The sequence below is a fragment of the Erithacus rubecula genome (genome assembly GCF_903797595.1).
Source record: "Erithacus rubecula genome assembly, chromosome: 2".
NCBI classification, from domain to species: domain Eukaryota; kingdom Metazoa; phylum Chordata; class Aves; order Passeriformes; family Muscicapidae; genus Erithacus; species Erithacus rubecula.
Window position 1 is genome coordinate 6,744,358 of NC_136685.1, and position 22,389 is coordinate 6,766,746.

Consider the following 22,389-nt stretch of genomic DNA (forward strand, 5'->3'; position numbering starts at 1 on the left):
TTGCAGACATTAATTGCATTACAATTTTGAGAGGCATAGCCCCTTTTTCTATCAAATTTACAAAATGAAAGGGCAAGTAATATACCTGATGTCAGTCACTAAGCTGGCAGCAAAATGTGCAGGAGAAATTTCTTCTTCTCAGACTTTTGCTTCTGGACTCTGATCATTGTCATCACTACCAGGCCAAAGTCACTGCTAAAATACTTCCAGGGATAACTAATTTATATTAAATTATAAAGCAAAAATGAGAATTTTTATCCCTTTATTGGCATAGTTTAAGACTTACAAATTGTTTCTAAGGGGCAGCAAAAGATTCCTCAGGAAGGACTAAAACTGCTTTTTGCAGTTATGATCCACCAAAGAAAAAAGATGTTTCTAAGTGCTTAGCTGCCACCAAGATCTCCATAGAAGCAAAAGGATTTCATACTTTCAAACCAGGACATGAAATAAAAAAATGCAAAAAGTTGGCAGTCCCCAAAAGCTGGACAGACGTCACACTCCTCTGATATAGTGTATCTTGGGAACATGCATGATTAAGGAATTAAATTCCTTCTAGGTAAGCAAAATTTAGCTGGCTTTAAATCAAGGTTCAATTATAATGTCTGTTACAATACAATCCTTATTAATGATAGTTCTAATTGCAGTGTTCACTATCCTCTTCCAAACCCAGCTAGACAGCCTCCTGGAGACAAAGAATTTTGATTAAATGCCTTACTTAGTTCAATTTTCCTCTCAGATACACATGCAGAGCTCCCACTTGAATTGGTACAGATGTTTCTGAAAGTGGGACCAGAGAAATAACATCCTCCTGTACTCACCTGGCACGAAGTGCTTGTACAACACTGATGTTCATCCAGTCATACTCACAAACATGACAATCTGTAAAGTTACTTTGAATCTACATTAGTCTTTTTGAGAGCATGTCAGTATAGACAAATCTCTGGCTATTACTATGTACACTTAAGGCTGGGTTGATTTTCATCCAAGAAAAATAGGCAGATCTTTTTGGCAAGGATTATTTCAAGGGAATTGCATTACATTTCTATTGTGTTAAATGGAAAATAGTGTTTTTAATCATGATAAATCAAGCATATTCTATGAATTAGTGTTCATCTATATCTAGGCACTATGCTTTGTTATATAAAGAGCTTTCAGCTTCACAGACATAAACATAATTCTCAACTCTACACCACTGCCAAAGCTGAAGAAACAATATAAAGTAATTCTGGCAATATATGGGAAAAGAAGATAATACAAATTTGTCCTCAGACCACTAGGAAAATAACAATTAATCATTTGTTCTGCTTTAAGTAAAACCCTGCTTCCTAAAACAGAATGAATTTTTATAGCTCAGCTGCAATAAACGTAGTAGTATTCATTTCTTTCAATGTGGAATTTCACTTCACGCATTAAAAATAATAAAAAATCAACTTCTCAATATTGAAATATTAAAGGTGGTGGGGGGAGGTGCTAGGATCTTCTCCCTGTGATCCAGGACATGTGGGAATGGTTCCAAACTGCTCCAGGGGAGGTTCAGACTGGACATCAGGCAGCATTTCTTCACTGAGTGGGTGGCCCATCACTGCAGAGGTGGTCAATCCCCAGATCAGTCAGTGTATAAGAGGCATTTGGACAATGACCTTCACAACATACTTTAACTTTTGGTCAGCCCTGATGCTGTCAGGCAGCTGGAAGAGATTATCATTTCAAGTCCCTTGTAACTGAAGTATTCTATTCTACTGGAAATCTATTTAGTGCAATTTTAGGGCAATAGTCCTAGCCTAAAAAACTCTATGAAATCCATTTTAATAAATAATTAATGATTTACTGTGTCTTTATAGTCTCACTCAAATAAGTCAGTTCCAGCAGACTAAAACACTGGTTATTATCAGTTCCTTAAAAAGGATGATTGTACTATACTCAGAGCTTTACAGGTGGCCAAGGAGAAAGATGAAGAGGTTAAGAATTCAGCTCTGCCACAAGCTACATGGGACAACACAAGAGAATGTCAGCTCTGAATAACATGGGGGAAAAAACTGTCCTCTCATTATCATGAGCAGATTTAGATTCAGTACACACAAAGCTGGTGTGAAGGCACACCATTATCCAGCAGGAGGGCTGGGAATGGGATTCAGCTTCCTCGAGTGCAGGTTTTACCTCACAGTCTCCAGACAGAGCATATCCCTCCTCAGTGAAGGTTTTGTTGAGGGACATTTCTAACTGAAAGCCAAGCTTTGTATCATCTTCATACATCTTTGAAAATTCTACACTGCTAATTCCCATTGCCAGAGTCAACAAATTTAAATCACAGGAAACAAAACTGCAAAAAATGCCTTAATTCCTTTTATGCACTCCAGGATTAATTGGTTTGCTTGTACTACTGTCAGTAGCCCCATGTAACCTAAAGACCCAATCAAGATTAGGTTGCCATTACAACAGGCATGAAGAAGGAGGCAGTTCATATCTCAAACTCCCTGCAATCTCTCTACAGGAGGCAGACAATCATTTTGCAGATGGAAAACAGAAGGAGTAAGCAGATTGCCAAAGGCTTTGAGAATCTTGCTCAAGGAAATCTGTGACAAAAAACATGACATAAACCAGTGCTGCTGCAAATGCATTTCAGTGCCAGTGCTTTGCCTTATCTATTAATCCCATTACTGTAATACTGTGTCAGGTAACTTTTGAGACTCAACATGGATGCTGGAAACTAAGAAGAAATTATTGTATTTGTTAACAAAGCTAAACATACAGGAATCTGGCCACATTTTTCCATCATATACTAAGACTGAGACTTGGTTTCATGTCCTATCGCAGTTGCCCTATCTAATCTTCTGCAATTATCTGTTCATCTATTTATGCACTTAAATCAGGCTGTGCAAAGCTGAAAAATTAGCAGGTGATTTACAGGACCAAAGTTAGGCACTAAGGCATCTCACGAAAGAGCAATCAGGTACTTCTGAAGGGTAATCCAAAAATCCTGCTCTAATTGTAAAGCAGCTGAGAATTACTCCTAAGGGGAAAAATAATTAAAAACAATGTGCTGAAAGGAAGAGGTCCTTTCAAAACTGCTCCCTAGTGAGGCTGCACCTTTAACTCCTGCAGCCACTGGAACTTAGGTCTGTTCCTTAAGGCATCACAAGGCTTTTGGGAATCAGACCACGCCATACCCTGAGATTATGCATCCAGTTGATCAAGGAGAGAAAGAGGAAAAGCTGCCACATATAACAGCCTAATAGCTGGAGTGCTGACAGCAGAAGTGTAAAACTCAATCACAGCTCTCCTTCATCTTGAGGAGATTCCAGTTCTCACTTCCCACTCCTCCAGAACATGTAGGGTTGTCAGACTAGAAACTACCCTGCTGAATCTTTACCTTGGTGATGAATCATAAAATCCTGGAGGACAAGCAGCCAGAGCCCTAAAGCTCTGCCAAACATCTGGAGTCCCAGTCTTCCGTCCTCTCTGGACTTTTCCTGCATGGACCACTGGGACAAGTCACACAAACAGCTTACTCCTAAAATATGGGGCTTGCTACAGGCCTTTTACACCTGCAGTAACAGCAGTCCCTTCCTGTCCATGCTCTCTGCCATCACTCCCCATCACATGGTAAATGCATGTGTGCAAGAGCAAAGGCAAGAGGGGGAATAAGACAATACAGAGCCCGCAGCCCACTCCTCACTGGAGACTCCCTAAGATTCATAGTTTGCTCTGGCAGAGGAGAACTCATTTTACCCTCTTTTCTCCTTTGAGATGGGAATAATTAGTGGGCAGGCAATGCTTTTTCTATGCATGCACAAAAAAATACCCCTTCAGGACCAACCATGCTCGTGCTAAGGAGTTGTATCACCACAGTGTGTGTTGGTATGAAAGCAGAAGGGCCACTGCAAGAAGTTACACAGCCTGCCCAGCTGGCACCACCACATGGAAAAATCATAAGATTAAAAAAAGATATTGAATTAATTCCCAAAGACAAGGACTGCACCACAAGTCCTTCCATATCCCTGCATGAATATTGTTGGGAAGAAAATAGAAAAATGTTATGAGTGCCTAGCAAGTAGTTCTGAAACAGCAGATAAAATAGAAATGTTGTATCATGCACCAAATACCCTCTTGGCTGATCCCTTTCCTGCCCATGGCTCTTGCACTCTTCACTGCTCAGTGTCCCAGGCTAAACTGAAGGGAGTGGGAAATTTCAGCTTTCTTCTCCCCAGGAATGGCTGCAGATCAGGATGTGGCAGGCAGAGTTACAACCCTCTTCTATTGTAAGAGCCAACTGGAGACAGGTTTGCCATGTCTGAAAACACTGTTCAGTTATTACACATCAAGTGGGCTCCCTCAGGTTGTGTTTTTGGTTCTCTGCTCAGCTTCATTCTGGATTCAGAGCTGTGCTCTAAGCACTCCAGTGAGCTCAGGCTTTTCTGGGGATCCAAACAATCTCTGGATCTTGATAGAGTCCAGTCAGTGCCTGCTTCCCTCACCTCCCATAATACAATACCTCCTCACAGGTATCTGTGCCCAACTCCAGAGTGTCACATAAGCTAAATACAGAGATAACTTGAGAGTTATACATGCTATATAATATTAAGTATCTCTGAAAAACACCATTTCTGGATCATTTTCTTGCATCTTGGTGTCTTAGTTTTTCCTGACTCTCATTTTAGGTGCCAAGGCAGAGGTTCTGGATTTCTCTGCAGACTTCCCTGTAATTTAGCTACCTTATTCCTAAAGCAGGACTCTGAGGAGTGTGGTGAAGATAAGTATTAAGAACATTGAGATCTAATAAGATCACATAAATAAGACAGAGATCATTCCAAGATAAACACCAGACACATCCAGAATCTCGTCAACACAAAAAGAAACTCTGCTGGATCCAGATAAAACTGTTTTAAACTAAAACTCACCATTTAGATGTCATATTACCCACGTGCTTTATAGATCACTGGAAAGAAACATTTTAACCATGGGCTCAATTTAAAAACATTACCACCAAAGACTGCTGGCACCAGCAATGAACTGAGGGTGATGAGCCTACCCTGATATCTGTTCTAATCTGGGAGGCAAGAGAGGCTGCATAGCACCAGCAGCAAGATATATGGAGAAAGCACAGTCTACCCCAGAGACTGATTTAATGAGTTTTTATAAAGTCTTTTATGTCAAAGCCAGCTTACAACAGCCTCATCTAAGATACTAATATCAATAGGAGTATGCAGCATCTTGTTATCATTTCACATTTACCATTCACACTCTCTCTAGTTATCCTAAAAAAATGTGCTTTGTGGGAGCCACCAGGCTCAAATTTTTTTGCCTATTTCAGTTCTGACATTTAAATTTATCTTGAACTAACTAGGGGTGGGAGGTGACAATTTTATTTCATAAAACCTTTTGAAGATTGGACAGGAAGAGAAACATATCTTTTAGCTTCTTCACAAAAATAATTTCAAAACATTTATTTTCATATCTAAGTTAGAGAGCTGAGACTGGAATGGGAGATCCATGAGTTTAACATCTTCTAATTCAAAATAGAAATCCTCATTAGATCAAAATACTTTGAATATATAAATGTTTATATGGGAACTTAAAACCAGACAACCTCTACCCCCAGCCAGTGCACAAACTCCCATATAATCTTCTGAATGGTGATATTATTGAAATGATAGAAAAGTTTATTGAAAATACAAACAGGTTTTATTTCATTAGTTATATTTATTGGAAAATGCTCCTATCTTGCTCCAGTTCTAAAAAGCAAGTACAAAACTGAATGAAAGCAACAGTTACCAGAGAGAACTTTCCTATCAACCTGAGCACTAAAGGAAAACAGTGTCTCACTGTCTAGGCCCAGGTCAGAAGCTTCAATATCCACATAACCTGTATGTCAGCTTCTTAAGGAAAATATCTCAAAAAATGGCAGCTCTTGGAATGAACTTCCCAGCTGGAGATTCAGACTGCAGAGACTTTTGCATCCTTTTGACAACTTACATAACTACATACAAAGCATAACACCATAAACTGATTTAAAGAACATTTTCTTCTTCAGCAGAAGCAGCTCCATTAACCAGCTCACCACTTAAAATTTGCAAAAAGTCCATAAAGCAGGTGTTTAAACTGACCTGGTATTGATGTCTTCAATCTGGAATCAATTTTACTGCTAATACAAGGACACATGCTTTTAAGACATATACAACCATTAATTGTCTGTGTCAAGATCAGAGGCTGCAAAAATATGAACCCAGGATTTTGACTGTTTCATGCTCAATTTCACTAGCTAATAAACTGACTTAATGAATCAGGTCTGCAGCTTCTTCTGCAAAGCTCTCACCATTGAACACAACCCATGGCAAATCTGCCAGCAGGCATATCTAGCTACTGCAGCCTAAACAGCTCAGCTAGAAGTGAAACAGGCAGGAAACCCATCCAAACATTATCTGGTGGATTATGAGTGACAGAACAAACCAAAAAATACACCAGGCATCTGCAATAGGCAATCACTCTTGAATGTGAAGCAGCTGTATTGAGAGAGCATCCAGAACAAGCCTTACCTGTGTAGTGCACCACACACGTCTGACCCTTCTTGGGAAATGTCCGTCCTGTTAAAATCATAAAAGATTATTCTTTTATTTTCTCTGATTGACCTAGCTATGCAAGTTTATCTTTTAAAAGAAAATGCTGAACAGAGATCTGGTATCAGCCATTTGGTTACTTTAGGATACCTGAGACATCCACATGACAGCTGTAGATATAAGTGGCTGCTCATACAACTTGGAGCACAAATCCAATTTGTCTGAGGGAATTGGGGGTGCTTGGCCTGGAGAAAAGGAGCCTCAGGGGAGACCTTATTGCTCTGTACAACTCCTTGACAGGAGGTTGTGGTGAAGTGGGGATCAGTCCCTTCTCCCAGAGAACAAGTGGAGGGTAAAAGTGAGGGGGAAAGGGAGGGGAAACGCCCTCCAGTTGCACTGAGTTAGGTTTAGATTGAATATTAGTAAACATTTCTTCACAGAAAAGGCTGTAAAGCATTGAGTTGTAAAACACTGACTTCCCAGGCAAGTGGTGGAGTCACAATTATTTCAAGTGTTCAGAAAACACATGCATATGACATCTGAAGATGGTTTAATGGTGAACACGGTTGGACTTCATGATCTTAGAAGTCTCTTCCAACCCTAACAACTCCATGATTGTATGACTATGTGTTACTAAATCACTAACATGCAAGACAGGAATGGGATGGTTTAGGGTAAAAGTCCCAGCTTGGCTGCTATTTAGTTTTTAAACTAATTAGTACTTTTCTCAGATAACCCTCTCTATATGTGTGTGCACTACATATGCATTTACATTCTGTAAGTGCAAAAGGACAGTCAAAACCTCATGAATTATAACTTTAAATAGTTCTCAGAATGTTTTTGCTGTAATTTTTCAAATAAAGTCTCAGTCTGACATTGTGAGAAAATCCATTTGTATTGACATCTCTAATGCTTTTCACTCAAGAAAGACAGCTCTGTGAGGGCATCTTTAATTAGCAGGGATGGGTTTTACAGAAATTTTCACAGACAAAAGCAGTTTAATTTTGTAGCATCAGACAACAGCAAAGCAGTAATACACTGAGTTTTTTTTAAGAGCATGGTAGCTCCTCGTAAAATGTTCATACTGAAAGAAAAGAAAGCTTAATTTTTTTGCTTGATACTGGAAAATAAAATTACCATTTCCATTTCACCTGTTCCAGGTACTGTCAAAGGTACTAAAAGCTAAGGGATGACTCCCAAGGCTCAATGAGGTGACAATGGTGTACTAAAGATGCTAACCTTGATTTCTCAAGGTTGGCCAGGGGAGTGCACAGGTTCAGAAGAACTTTAAAGTATCAATGACGTTAATTATTAAGGAACATCCTTGTCAGAAAGCTGAAAACTGGGGATTGAGTTAGGTTGCCCCCAGAAGCTGTGGATGCCCCATCCCTGGAAATGTTCAAGGTCAGCTTGGATAGGGCTTGGAGCAACCTGGTCTAGTGGAAGGTGTTCCTGCCCATGGCAGGGAGGTTGTAACAAGATGATCTTTAAGGTCCCTTCCCACCAAACCATTCTATGATTCTATGAAACTGAAGCTCATCTCTTAGTTGGCTCTCTGGGTCTTTGGTGAGAATTAACATGATAACAAGTTCTGCATTACAGAGCACTTCACAGGGTATAAATCAGCAGGTAACACACAAAGCTATGGTCTTTGGGCTCACATGCCAGAACCACATCAGCAGTGAGTGGCAGAGGACAGGCTAATATGATGAACCAAGATTTACAACACAAAAATTGAGGTAGAGGTGCTTCCAAGCACCACCTGCACAGCCTTGTTCATTGGCTTGGCTGCTGGAGTATCCCTAGCTGCACGTTGCACAAAATGCAGTACAGCAGGTATCTGGTAAGGGCACCATGGGATGCTAAAGTGGGATTCATCTCTTTTAAATTCAAAGCCATCTAAACCACAGGCAGCGATCATATGCCAGTCTCCTGGGCTTCCTCTATTGACAGCAAAGAATTAGCAGTGCTTTGAGAGAAAGCCAGCCTATCCAGAGAAAGGTAAGACAAATTAATCTCTGGAGATGGCCAAAAAGAAAACCCAGAAGATTGTTTTAGACTAGGCAGCTAATCTGAGAAAAGTTATGTGAGATGAACCCTACCCTCAGTAAAACAGGTATTATTAAAATGAACCATTACTATACAGAGATCTGAGAAAAGTGGTTTCAGACCTTATGGACACACAATCTGCTGTGTGAGTGTACCACCAGCAAAGCCAATGAAGCTGGATAATTTCACATCAAAGCCAAATTAAAAGCAGAGGTTCGCAAGACCACTGACTCACTGTGGCTTTAGACAGTGTTTAAAGTCAGCTGATTTTGATTAAGACTTGCAACCAAGAGAACTAAACCATACAGCCTTATTTGGAATCACATATTACTTACAATGACAGCCTTGATCTATCTAATAGCTAGAAAGTACTACTGTGAGGTAGTTCCACCCTCCTTCCTACTCCCAACTCAGCACCATTACTTATGTGGGTATAAGTATTCTTCCTTTACATCTGTGCAACCAAGAGAAGGATTCATCTAGAACTAAACAGCACAGAGAGACAAGTCAATTTAAAAGCATACATACAGAAAGGAAAGATACTGGGCCAAGAAACTTAATCTGCGATCAACTTGAACAAATCGTTTATGGTTGTGTATCAGCCAACGATGAATCTGGCCTATTATATAGCTACATATGTATATATGTATATAGCTACATATGTATGTTACAGAGATTTAAATTTTAAAGAGAAAATTACATTCTCTTAAAAAAACCCCAAACATAAAAACCTTATGGAATTATATTATAATGCCAAGGAAGAGCAGAACACCGCGAACTGGCTCTCGAAAGCCAAGCGTGCGCCAAGCAGAGGCGACTGCCACCCGGGCTGCACATCAGCCCTCGGCAGCATCCCCCGCCGGACCGGGAGGCGGCGGTGCCTTGCCGGGGGATGCTGGCACGCACGGCCGGTAGCCACGGCGAGGCCGGGCTCGCCACCGGGGAAAGTTTGGGCTCCCCGCCGGGCGCCGGCGCTGACCCGGCGCTCGGGCCGCGCAGCTGTCAGCGGATGCCACAGAAACCCCGGCCCCTCGCCGCCCCTGCCGCCGCCGCGACCCCGGGCGGCTCCGCCTCTCCCGCACCGGGGGTTCGTGCCCGCGGGGCTGCGGGGGCGGCCGTGCCTCCCCTCCCCTCCCCTCCCAGCCGGCCGCCTCCCCGCTCCCCGCGCTGCCGCCGCCGGGAACGCGGCTCCCTCGCTCCCGGAGCGCCCGGCTGCCGGCCGGACCGAGCGCCCCCGTCCCCGCGCCGCAGGGCTGCTCCCCGCACGGCCTCGTACCGTCTCCCGGAGAGATGGTCTCGATCTCCACCCCCATGGCAACACCGCTCGACTCAGCCCCGCTCCCCGGCGCGGCCGGACCCCCAGTGCGGGCAGTGCCCCCGGGCGGCCGCGGGCAGGGGCGGCCCGGCTGCCCGTCAGCGCCCGCAGCCAATGCGGGGCAGGGGCGGGGAGGACGGGCACAGGAGGGGAGGGGTCCGCCCGCCCCCGCTCCGAGCGCCCGGGGGTGCGGGGACGAGGGGAGCCTTGCGATGGGGGTGTCCCCGCGGGCATCGCCCCCCACCCCACAGCCGTGCGGGGAATGCTGTTGCCATCCCCGGGCAGGGCTCGCTGTAGCGATGGTGCCCGCGAAGCGCTCCCCCGGGGGTCTCGCCGGCGTCTGCCCCCGTGTGCCCGTGCCCGTGCGGAGTCCGAGCGGCGGAGGGCTCGGGGCGTGCCGAGGGTACCGGCGGGTGCTGCTGCAGCCCCGCCGGGCAGGCGGGGAAACCGAGCGCCGCGCTTCAAACCATTCAGGCACCGGGACGCGGCTGGGTGCCAGTGGAGGGTCGGCATTTCCCGTTACAAAGAGCATGGAGGAAGGCATCCGTGCTCGCACACTGCGTGTGCGCGCTGAAGGGAATGTCCCCCCGATTCTGTTGGTGAACGGCAGCATCAGGGCACTGGTACCCACCGCTGGTGACCCCACACGGCAGCAGCGGCAGGTCTCCACAGCAGGCTGGCAGTGACCTTGAGTTTCAGTGCAAAACAATTTATAACTTCTTGCTCATATCCATGTTTTAAATTGGAAAATCTATGTATGTATGGTGTTCCTATGATGTGAGATTACGTATTCAACCTTGCTACAACTACTTCTGAGGAGTGGACCTGAAATAGACTATTTCCTTAAGCACTTATTGTGTATTTGAATCTTAGAGTTTCCACTGCCTCAAAAGGAATAGTTCTGTTTGCAGTTCTGTGTTTTCTGAGTTAAAAATAAAAATGGAACCGCAACATCATCAGTTTTCCCACTGAAGGAGCTGTCTGTATCCATCTAATTCCAACCTGCACTTCTCAGACATTGCTTTTTCAGGATTTTTATCCTGATTTTTATCCCTGTTACAAACTGGGTTCTCTTCAGGAAAAAAAGATCTTCCTCTATACTGGCAGTTGTCAGGATGACTGAACTGAGGAATTACCGTGCTGGTTTGTAAATGTGATAAAGTGACCCTTGCACGGATGCTCTGAACTACACTGAGCATCTTCACACAGCTTTTCACATAACTCTGATCAGCCTGCTTGATCCTTGCCTATCTTTCCTTGTGAAAGGAAATACCTGAAAAAAGGAAATACTCTGGAATACCAGGGCTGGCTGGCTGAAGTTCCCCAGAAACGGGCAAATGAGGAAAATCATGAGCTCACAGGAGTTCACAAGCAGTAATGGGGGCTGAACACAGATTCTTTTCACCTACCTCCCATTCCAGTGAATTCTGCATCTATAGGTAGCACATGCAGAATAAGCAGGCACTTACAGCAGTTTATCAGAGGAGGTCTGTAACAGTGCAGATTCTGAAAAGGGATTCTTTTCCATTGCCATTTGATTTCTCAGAGTCTCAGAGTGCCATTTGATTTCTGATCAGAAGAAAGATACTAAAAATGCATTTGAGAAATAGGAGAATGCCAGGTAGGAGGTAAGTGGTACAGAAGCATTAAGAACCTATGAATATTGCTAATTCCAGAGGTGCCTCTGAGTCATTACAGAGCAACAAGGACAGCACAAGAAAAGCTGAGTGTATAAGGGGAGTTATAAAGGGAAATTCTAGGTACATGGTGCCCTATTAGGACTCTTGACTTTACAAGAAAGCACTGCTTTCATCCAGGCTCCAGGTAGATGTCTGTGTCCTCTCAGATGATCAGAGCATCAGAAGGCATAAATCCAATGAATAAAAGCAGATTATTCTTTGCTGGGTTCACTTCAGCTTTTATAATTACGTTTCCTTTGATCAGGCCACACATCTCTGCACAATGGGAAAGTAGCTGTTCTGGAGTTGTGTCTTGTGACAGGAGATTGGATCTAATCACATAATAGACATAGTTCATACGAGATCACAGAAAATCTGCTTCAAGTGTCATCACAAGTAACAGGCCTTAAAGGCAGACCACAGCATTCTCAGGCAGACTGACAATCATAATAAAAAAACAAAGTCCACCAACAGCAAAATTCAGAAGCTACAAGATGGGATTAGGAGGGACCAAGCTGTGACCTAAGTCTAACATACTGTATTTACAATCATCTTATGCCATGGCTCATGCCCCATGGTGGGATTCTAAATGTTTCTTTTGGGCATGAGCTAATTAGATCCCAAACATTCATATTCCCAAGAATATGGAAAGAAAGGTGAGGCCAAATTCCAAGACAGAAAATAAGGATCTGTAGAGAGTATCTCAAAGTTGTTGGATGAATATTTTAAAAATCTTTGGCACCACAGATATTGAACCAAAAATAATGTTATTTTTCCCCCTCATAGTATTCACTGGAGGCATCAAAATCCTTTAATACATGTTAACAAGTCTACAGCACACAAAAATGTTGGAAGAGTAGACTGAAACAAGGAATGTCCATATCTTCAGAGGAAAGCCTCTGAAATAAAAGAAAAAGTGGTTTAGAACTGGCAGAGAATTGGAGGGGAACCAGAAAGGACAAAGGAACTAAAAGGGAAAGTTCATGACCAAGGAAATGGCTAAAAGCAGATTATCAAAGCTGACCAGATTAATGTATGGAGCATGCTCTTTGAAAGCCATTGCATGTCATTCACTGTCACCACCTTTGGGATCCAGTGTATCTGTATCAAGGGCAAAGTCCAGTAATCTCTCTCTCCAAAGCTCTGTAGAGCTCACATTCCTGAACAGTTGTTTACCACAAGACCTTCCCACAGCACCAGAAAAGATCAAGCTGGAAAAGTGGGGGGTTCTTTTGGCACTCCTTCCCAAATGTTTTGATGGTACCACATGACTCCAGCATTTAAGATTACTCAGTGATCACAAAGAGGACAATTTGCCACAGTTATTATGAGAAAAACCCAAAACCTCAAAGTTTAGCAGATGAATATCCCATTTTCTTTAGTTAAAACCCCAACAGCCAGCACTGTGTGCAAAATATTTATGCATTTCCACTTTCAGAAAGACAATCAGTTTTCAAAATTTTAGGGTGTTTTAACATAGTTCATAGTTCCTATATTGCAAAATCCCATTCTTCATTGTTTTTTAAAATCTACAAAGGGTCTACAAATCATGTGTAATAGATTTCATATGCACATGAAGAACACCCCTGCAAGGCAAAGCACTAAATTAACCATAAACAGAAAGCACAAATTCTGCAAATGTAAAAATTTATGGAAGCCACAAACTACCCCCCACAACAGTACACATTTCCCTTACCAGCATTCATGGATAAAGAATAAACGTTACTTTGAAACCCAACCAGTGCTATATTAAAAGTGAAAAGAAACTAAAAATGGGTTACCAATACTGACCTTTCCATTCAGTGAACCAACATATGCAACCAAGTAATTTTAATCCCAAAGTGTACAGGTCATGAAAAACCAGCACCACACTGGAAAAATCCCTGACCAAAATAAACAGCAGCCTGCAGAGCTCAGCAGGTCGTGTCACTGTGAATGTTCCTGTGCATCGTGAGCATTGACAAAAGAGAGTCAGCCAGAATCCATGACTCCTCTCAAAGCACATGCTCAGGGTAAGTCTGACAGCACACCCGCAGGGATAGCCATGTGATTATCAGATTAAACCCAAAAATCTCCATGTGCCTGTCTCACTTCTCACCACTGCCAGTTACCACAGGTCTGCATCCTTATCTTCCTCTTGCAACTCCTTATGCACACATGTATCTATAGTTTTCCTCTTGCAGCTGTAGCTGTGAGTGCAAAACTGCAGCTGGATTTTTTCAGTAGCACTAAAGCTGCCTTGAAAGTCACCACCTCTCTCAACAAGCTCTTCCCAACTCAGATACTCACATATTCTCTCTTAAAATGCTTCTTTGTGAGTCATTACAAAGTTCTTGGACCTGATCTTCAAAGCCTTTTAGAGGACCAGGTGAGGTAACCTCAGGTATGCACAGGGAAGACTCCAGTTCATCAGGATATATGCCACCAGTTATTAGAGTCAAGAAATTGGTAACTTATGTTCTGGAATGGAGGCAAAAATTCCACAAGTCTAGAATCTTAATGATGGAGCTTGCTTCCAAGAAGAGATTAATGCAAATTATCACTTTCAAAACCACATGGGTTTAGACAAACTCATGGTCTCACAGACTTGTCTCTCCAGTACAAGGGCATACTGAGCAATTCCAATGTTGTTAGTGGCTGGAGAATGTGGAGCTGGGTTTGTTCAGCCTGCAGAAGACAGACAGAAGGATCTTGGTTACTGTCTGCAACTGCCTAACAGGTGGTTCAGAAGATGGTGTCACACTCTTCTCAGAGATGCCCAACAAAAGGACAAGAAACAATGGACACAAGTCATAGCAAGGGAAATTCTGACTATATATGGATTTTAAAAAAAACTTCACAAGATGAGTTATCAAACAAAGCCATAAGAAACCAGAACAAACTGATGTCAGCACTGTTCCAAGCAAGCAATTGAACCCTATGGCCTTCAAAGATCCCTTCCCCTAAACTGATGTACGAGTCTGTAATATTTTTCATGCAACGTGGAAAAGGAAATTTAAAAATGGTAGTGAGTTTAACCACAATTCCAATATTGACTGCATGATCCTAAATCACCTTGGATCTGTTTGCAATGCATAATACTCCAAAGTGGCTAATACACCAGTGGTTAATACCTCAGATGCAATATAAATATGAAATTGCAGCATCCATCCAGACTAATTAGCACACATGCAGATTGCTGCAGTGATATCACTTCACTGCCTACTCTTTTAAAGGCAGCTTGCTAAATTGAAGATATGCTCTGAATTGCTCTGTGTCTTAGTATTTAATTTATATAACAAGAATGATCATTCTACCTTGTTTAGATTCCAAGTACTTCAGGGGAAGAGATCCTCTCTTATCATAAATAAAAGAGAGCAAGTAACACCTCAGGACCCAGAGCTTAAATTCAGGGTTGTGCAGCACAGTCTCATAAATAAAATTTCCAATAACAATATCTTAAGCAGAGAGTCCAAGACGATTAGATTTTCTCTTCCACCCAATCTTTCATAGCAAAAAATGGATTAAAAAATGTAAGTAAATCTATCTTTCAATCTGGGGAAGAGCACTGGAATTACACATATTGCGTCAATTCAGTAAATTAATTATTCCAGCTCTATCATTTCCTTGCTGTGGAAGTTACAAAAGGACGTCAGTGGCTTTGAGAGACTTTCTATTTCCAGGGCAACACATTGGCTGCTTTCTTCAGTAAAACGATTTCTCTATAGTTTTGATATTTATTCTGCTTGTGGAGAAATGTCACTGGCAAGACATATTGGAAGCAGTTCAAACAACAGGAGAAAACCAAACAAGCTGCAAATATTAGCTACAAGCTTTTGATTAGTCTTTCGATGATTTTGGAAAATGTAACTGTGGAAATGAAATTAACTGGCATTCTCAATCTTCCAGATAAATGAATCAAGGGAGCTGGCTAATGGACTCAGAAAATTAACGTTGTGTTTGTTTTCCTTCTTTCTGCATGTGCAATTATAACACTCTTTAATGAGTTTCTAGAACCTCCTGACCAAAATGATCTGAAGTCATAACTAAAAGTTCGGCAGCCAGAGAGGCAGATTGTAACATTGCAGGGCAGCTACAAGTAGAACACAGAAAGACTGTAAAAAGTTGGGATTTTTTCTGTATCATACTCCAGGGACTACTTTAATTCCAGGTAAGTGTCAATAGATAGTGACAGCCACTAAAAATCTCAGACTTTTTGCATTAATCTCAAGGAGAAACACAAACACTAATCTCCCTGGTATTCAGCTCCTCATCAGAGCTGACCCAACATTTGGCCTTTAGCTCTCTTAGAGAAGACAAGGCTGAATGAGCCATTTCAGGTTGTGCATCCATGGAGTCAAGGTGGCTGAATCCTGGAGAACAGGTATTTAGGCTTAAACTGACCAAGTGGAAACCTTTCTAATCCTTCCTAGTAGGGAAGCAGGAAAATTATTTTTAGTTTTATTTCTCATTACTTTTGAAGACCTTAACTAAGATTTTAAAAGACAGACAGAACAGAACCATCACAGCCTTTCAGTAAAAATATAGACTCCACAGGACCTTCAAGACAATTCTAGCTAACTAGCTTCAACTATCTTAAGGGCTGTGGATTAAAAACATCATCCACTACAGTTCAGTTTCAGCCTACACAGAGAGTTACAGGTGACCTACATAAACAAGCAGGTGGATAGCAGCACAATGGTACCATTGTTTCCTTTTAATTGGCTGGTTTGTGTTAGAACACATTCACCAATATTTTTGTCTTTATCAGGCAAGTAGGGAGATCCTATTAAGTCTAACTAGTAAGAATAATTCTATGGGAGACCAAGTTAAAGCTGTTTTATTACAAGGGTTTACAAATACCACTGGGAATCAGCTTTCTTCAGACACTTCTGAAATTGTCCCAAGTTGAACCAGCAAAAGCAAACTATTCAACTATCTTGGGCATTGGAAGTGTTATCATCAAACACACCCTATACATCAAGCAAAATGAGACCCCACAACCTTTCTCAATCAATATTCTCAACCACAGTTTAACTGCCTGAAAAAATGCTACAAACCATATGATTCAGAAGTAACCATTTTTTAAAATACTTTATAAAATTTGCTTTCTAGTGCACTTTCCTAAACAGGTGTTGCTAAGAGTTTGACTCTGTTGACTCTGCATTGTCAACCAACCAGTTTGGATACAGGATCATGTCCAGCTCATGCTGTCCTGAGCTCCTTTACAATAATAAATTCTTTTCCCAGAGCTGACAGAGTTTAGTGACCGTTTCAACTTACCAAGCTGGGACAAATATAAATCTGCTAAAAGTATTACTAACCTTTGTTCTTCAAGTCTCTATGGGTTTTCAATTGAGAGTGATCTAACTGAGTATGCACACTGTGGCAAAGAGCATTTAGCCAGGCAAGAAGCTCCTAAGTTATCTAATGTGTCTTATGGGAATTATAAAAATATCACTTCAAGGGTATAAATTGACATCATAATGTAAAAAAAGTAGGTACTGAGAAGAGACATCTTCAAAAACAAACACATTTAATGCCTATGAAGAAAAAGACTGTCATAATTTTGAAGCTGAATGTTGACTTACAGATGGAAAGACCTATTAGATCATTCATTCCCTCTATTTGCCAGGACAGAAATATATCCCAAATAACATTTCATGCTCTTCTGCCCAGTATAATTTTTGTAACATAAGTACTGGAGTTTCTATTGAAAACCTGATTGCTTTATAAAGCGTGCACAAGGGACTGGCATGTACATATGGGAGCATTAAGTAAAAAAACAGTGGTTTGAGACAGAGAGGGCATTCAGCAGGGGGAAATATGTGGGCAGGAATCATGTAACTCTAGAAAGATCTGTTGGTGGGCTGCTCATTGATAAGTGTTCTAGTTAGAACAGACATGCAGGTAATGACTACGCAACCATTACCCATTTCCTATCTGAGTACTGAGACTCATAAAGCAAGAGTTCTTCATCTATTTTAGGTACTCTAGGATGGAATGAATCATGCCCTAAAAGTATCTATTTCTCACCACTGACTTTTAAGTGAATCAGGAAGCAGAGTCTGACTTAGACAACTGTAGTGTGCATGTGCAGAGATATGTCAGAGAGCTGAGGCTCCATGCTGTTGCCTAATGGGAGCTTGGCTTCATGTAGGTGGCTATACCTATTTACTTCAGTGCAAAAATACTAATTTGTGGGATGAATCCCACACCTACAATTAAATGAGGAATGAGTTTCATTTTCTGTGACCATGTTTGCTTTCCTTCCTAATTGCTCTCCACTTTTGCTTTAACATCATGAAGACCGGAAAAACATTAAGCCCTTGAGAGTGAGAATTAAGTGGCCTTCAGAAAAGAGTTGGTTCTCTTCTCTCCACTCCAGTGAATTGCTAGAGTCTCACTCTAAACCACACAAGGGAAGGCTTGGGTGATTAACAACTGCTTTGCCAACTCTAGTCCCCCAGATGTGCTGGATTTCTACGTTAGAATTGCATATCTGCCTTTCTGTTACAGAGGAGAGGGAGTTCCAAGAGCCACAAACACCAAGAAAGCTGTTCACAACTCTCCTGCAAGTCATGGACAGCTCCAGCTGGAATGATGTGATGGAGCATCTCTGGTGCCTTCCCCGAGACCCAGGGGGATTTCAGAGAACCCAAGGTCCAGTGTCAGAGAGGTCACTGCAGTCAGTTATATGACAACTGGAGAGCTGCCATCTAGCAGCATATCCCTGGGGGTGGAAATGAGCTCACAGAATTTATAAACTTATAAACTTCTACAAGAAGAGGCAAAACTTTTATCTTGCTTTAGCAGTGTCTTGTCCATCATGTGTCCCCATGTTAGGTGCCTCTATTTACAGATGACAGATCAAAACAGCCTGGCCCAGGATGTTGCTCCAGAATGGTAACACCAAGGGTCTGCACATATTTAAAAAAACAGCCTTAGAAAGGAGTGATGACTTCCCTGCCTGAAGTCTTCTTAGTTTGAATGTAGCCCACATAGAAAAGATGAGGGGCTTGCCTTCACACGGTAATTTGCATTTGTAGTTTTTTTTTAATTAACCAAACTTCTTTGCAATTTCTTAAATATATTTATGTAAAAATTAGAGTATTTCCCACTTTACATGGCATACGTACAGAATTGTGTAGCTGGTGAGTAAAATCCTATTCTGGGAGGAGGAAGAGCACACAGACACATCCCTGTCAGAGCAGCACTGACTTACAAGATCAGTGGATCTGCTCTGACAGATTACGTATTTTGTTTCTTTATTAACTGTGCATAATTTTTACATTCTGTTCAAGTTAGCTTATGACAGATAACTACTTTTTAAAATCAGATCTCAAGGCATAGAAATGTCAGTGTGAAAGAATAAAGACATTTAGTATGCATTTATTGCGTAAATAAATACTCAAGCTTCTCAAAAGTGTTGAAGTAAATGACACATCTACTTAAATTGGTGAATTCATGGTAAGGAGCTTTAAACAGACATACTTTTGAAGCAAAAATACCACAAAGTATTAGACATTTCATGAAGTCGAGTTAAAATAGTACTAGAAAAATTATTACTCTTGCATTTTTATTACATATTGAGCTGGATCTCTCTTCCTCTGAAGTCACCAGGAATATTAACATCAATTTAATTAACTTGAAGCACGATTTAGCCTGGGAGAGTTATTTTAACATGAGTAAAGGAGAAAATGAAGTCTGAAATTCAGCTTTTCCAGCAAGGCATTGAACTCGGATCCAGAGAGATATTTAGATACCAATCTCCCACTGGATAAGAAATAGACAGGTAAATATATTTAAGAACCTGGAACTCATTAACTCTGATCCATTTGGACACAAGAAGTATTCACTGTTTCTCTGAACAGCAAGTAGAGCAATGTAGAAAAACATCAATATAAATCAGTGTTGTAAGAAAAGGCAGCTCACCCTCTGCAATGATGAAGTCTGATTAATTTTCCAAATCTTATAATGAACCATGGGAACTCATGTCTAACAACTGGCAGCTATATGCAACTCTGTGTTCAATTTTGGACTTTACATACAACTTCTGAAACCATCTCCTCCCAAGACAGACTGGCACAGAATTACTCCCCAGGAGAGAGCCAGCCAAGGTGCCAGCAGCTGAAACACCTTGTTTAAGTCACAGGTGACATTCTGATCTCAGTTACACCAGAGTTAATCAGAGGCACAAAGATGCTAATAGTTTAGAATCTAGCTCATTGTAGGTGTAAGGACTGTGGTTGCTTGCAGAAGTGTCTCAGATGTCTAACTGTGGCATTTCCAGAGCAGTTTTCAATTACCAGCCTTTTTTTTTACACAGAGATCTGTACATGCCAAGTTGATGGAGAATTTATTTTTCCAGAAAAATATGCTAACTGAATGAAGGGAACTTGTATTTTTCCACGCTTTTTTATCCTGTTTATTAAAAATGAGGTTGTGCCTAACCGAAGCTCAATGTTTGTTTTATTCACTTAGTGCCTTCTTTGATCCCCAGTATAACTAGTTCAAATTCATTATCAAGCCTTCCATTATTTACAATTTTTTAAAGATACAATCTGAAAGATAACCTTAGCTCAAATGAATTTTTTCATTTATAGTGTTTATGGTGGTACCAGAGGATTCTGTTCTCACAGAAGTTCCTTGCCCGCATTATTGCCTCCCACCAGAATCATGAGTGGAAATTCTCCTTGAGATTCTCAGTGTTATCTCAAAAGGAGTCTGAGGTTCCAATTCAATTGCTACAGAGGAGAGCTCACAGTGTGTCTAAACCCTACAGATTTCCAGGAGCTCATGGTACTGAGCCTTAGAGAGTTTTGAAAAGGCCACATCAAATTCATGCTTACTTGAATGCTCAGCTCAGTACGATGCCAGTGGAACTTTGTGGATGTTGCCATCTTTGTATCTGTATATCTCAGAAAATTAATTAGAAATAAGTATGCTTCAGATGAAGCATGTGTGTCATAAGTGTGACTTCAGATGAAGTCCTATTTCCTAAAGCCTTCAGAGATACATGAAAATCTCATGCTCTGTTGCAAATATTTTTCAATACTTCAGTGTTTGTGAGATGACCTGAATTCCAAAATTGAGAGTGATCCTGGCAAACTTACTGGCAAACCTCACCCATTCAGCCTTGTATTACCCTCTGATAATGCCACAGACACTGCTGAAGAGCAAATGCTTTACGAGATGATGAAATTTCAAAAAAACCAAACAAACAATAAATAAAGTCCAGTCTTCCACACAAGCAGTCAGTCCATGTTCTCAAGATGTCAGCATAGCTAGCAGAATACACATTATCCCTAGCAAAAATCCAAGCATTTCAGTCACACTGAGGCAGAATTTCTGCATCCAAACCATATTTTAGGTTGCTGGAATCCAGCTGCGACACAGTTTTGTTAGGATATTTAAAGCACAGTGGTGCAGAATATGGATGAGATGCTGTGCCAAAGAATAGCTTAATCAGTTTCAGCAAAATACACCCAGAAGACAACAAAGCAGTGAAACACCATTATTTTAAAATAAAATAAATATATATTATACAGACTCTGTCAATGTATGGAGCTGCTGGGATTGTATTTTAATGCAATCTATTCATTATAACTACTATGGGTAAGAAACTTTCACTAATATAAAAACCCAATAATCCTGCTCCAACTTGAAGGAAGTCATCAGAACTCCTAGTGAAATAGGTATGGCAAAATGGCATCTGTGCCACAAAGGGTAAGGTAAATTCATGGGAAAATATGGTTTCACCACAAGCACAGACAGAGACCAAAGAATTTACAAGTCTTGCATACAAGACTTGCATATTTAGCTTTTTAATTTTTACATATTCTAGTCATCCTTGATGGCTTGTTCTTGAAGAATATAAATAAGTTTTTCTTTTGAATGCAATATTCATGAAATAATTCACAAAAGAAAAAAAAAGGTAGTTGTGAAGGAGAACATGATATAATTACAATGATTTGGGAGTTCTTTCATGGTGATAATCCTCAGTAAATACACCTGGAAAAAGGGTATTAAAAATTCTTAACAGAGGTCCAAACTGCCTTCAACAAGACATTTATTTTCTTCAGGTGGAAATATACAAATATATAATGTATAAATGAGCTAAAGATGCAGAATGTGTATGTTAAGTCTTATATCTTTAACCACAGTGATTACATTGATAGCTTGTAAACCTTTGCCCAGCTTAAATTTATTCACTTTTTGTTAATTTAAAAATCAAGAGACACAAGACACTGGCAAAACAAGAATTACAGAAAGATGCTGAGGATGGGATTCAGTTACCTGCTTATAAACTTCTAAAGCCATCTTAGCAGTCCAGGGACTACCTGAGGATGATCTCTTTTGCCAGCTGCTACCCCAGAATGGCATTACTCTTCTCTAAGTCCTATTTTGTACCTGCCAGCTCAGTGGGGCTGTCTGAGATATCCAGGGGCAATGAAAATAGTAATGGTTGCTTATATCTCAACTAATTAATCCCACTCTGACTATTTATGCTCAGCCATATGCACACTCTGCCCAAGCTAACCCCAGAGAAGCCTGTGCTGAGGAGGAAAGGATGGAGACACCCAAGGCAGTCCACCTGGCCCAGCTCTGGGCCTGAAACAACACAGCCACCCAAACTGCTGTATCCTCCCATGGCCCCACTGTGCTACAGCAGTTTATTAGTTGGGGGGCTTTTGGGTCTTTGACAGCTCAAGGATCTTGCATGATGTTATGTTACATATTGTGGAAAATGCAGGGTTAGGAGAAACAGGAAATTTTTGGATTCCTCTCTGCATTCTGTCTGTATAGTAAG

The 22,389-nt window shown here is 41.2% G+C and overlaps 1 protein-coding gene across 1 annotated transcript in view; it reads right to left on the minus strand.

Moving 5' to 3' along the window:
- Window positions 1–10,020, minus strand: part of FKBP1B (FKBP prolyl isomerase 1B) — a 44,673-nt gene extending 34,653 nt beyond the window's left edge. The window contains exons 1-2 of the mRNA XM_079299340.1: window positions 9,880–10,020; window positions 6,534–6,581 (exon numbers count right to left, since the gene is read on the minus strand). Coding sequence (XP_079155466.1) covers window positions 6,534–6,581; window positions 9,880–9,916 — 85 coding nt within the window. The 5' untranslated portion in view covers window positions 9,917–10,020. The remainder of the gene's footprint in view (window positions 1–6,533; window positions 6,582–9,879) is intronic.
- Between the last annotated feature and the right edge of the window lie 12,369 nt (window positions 10,021–22,389).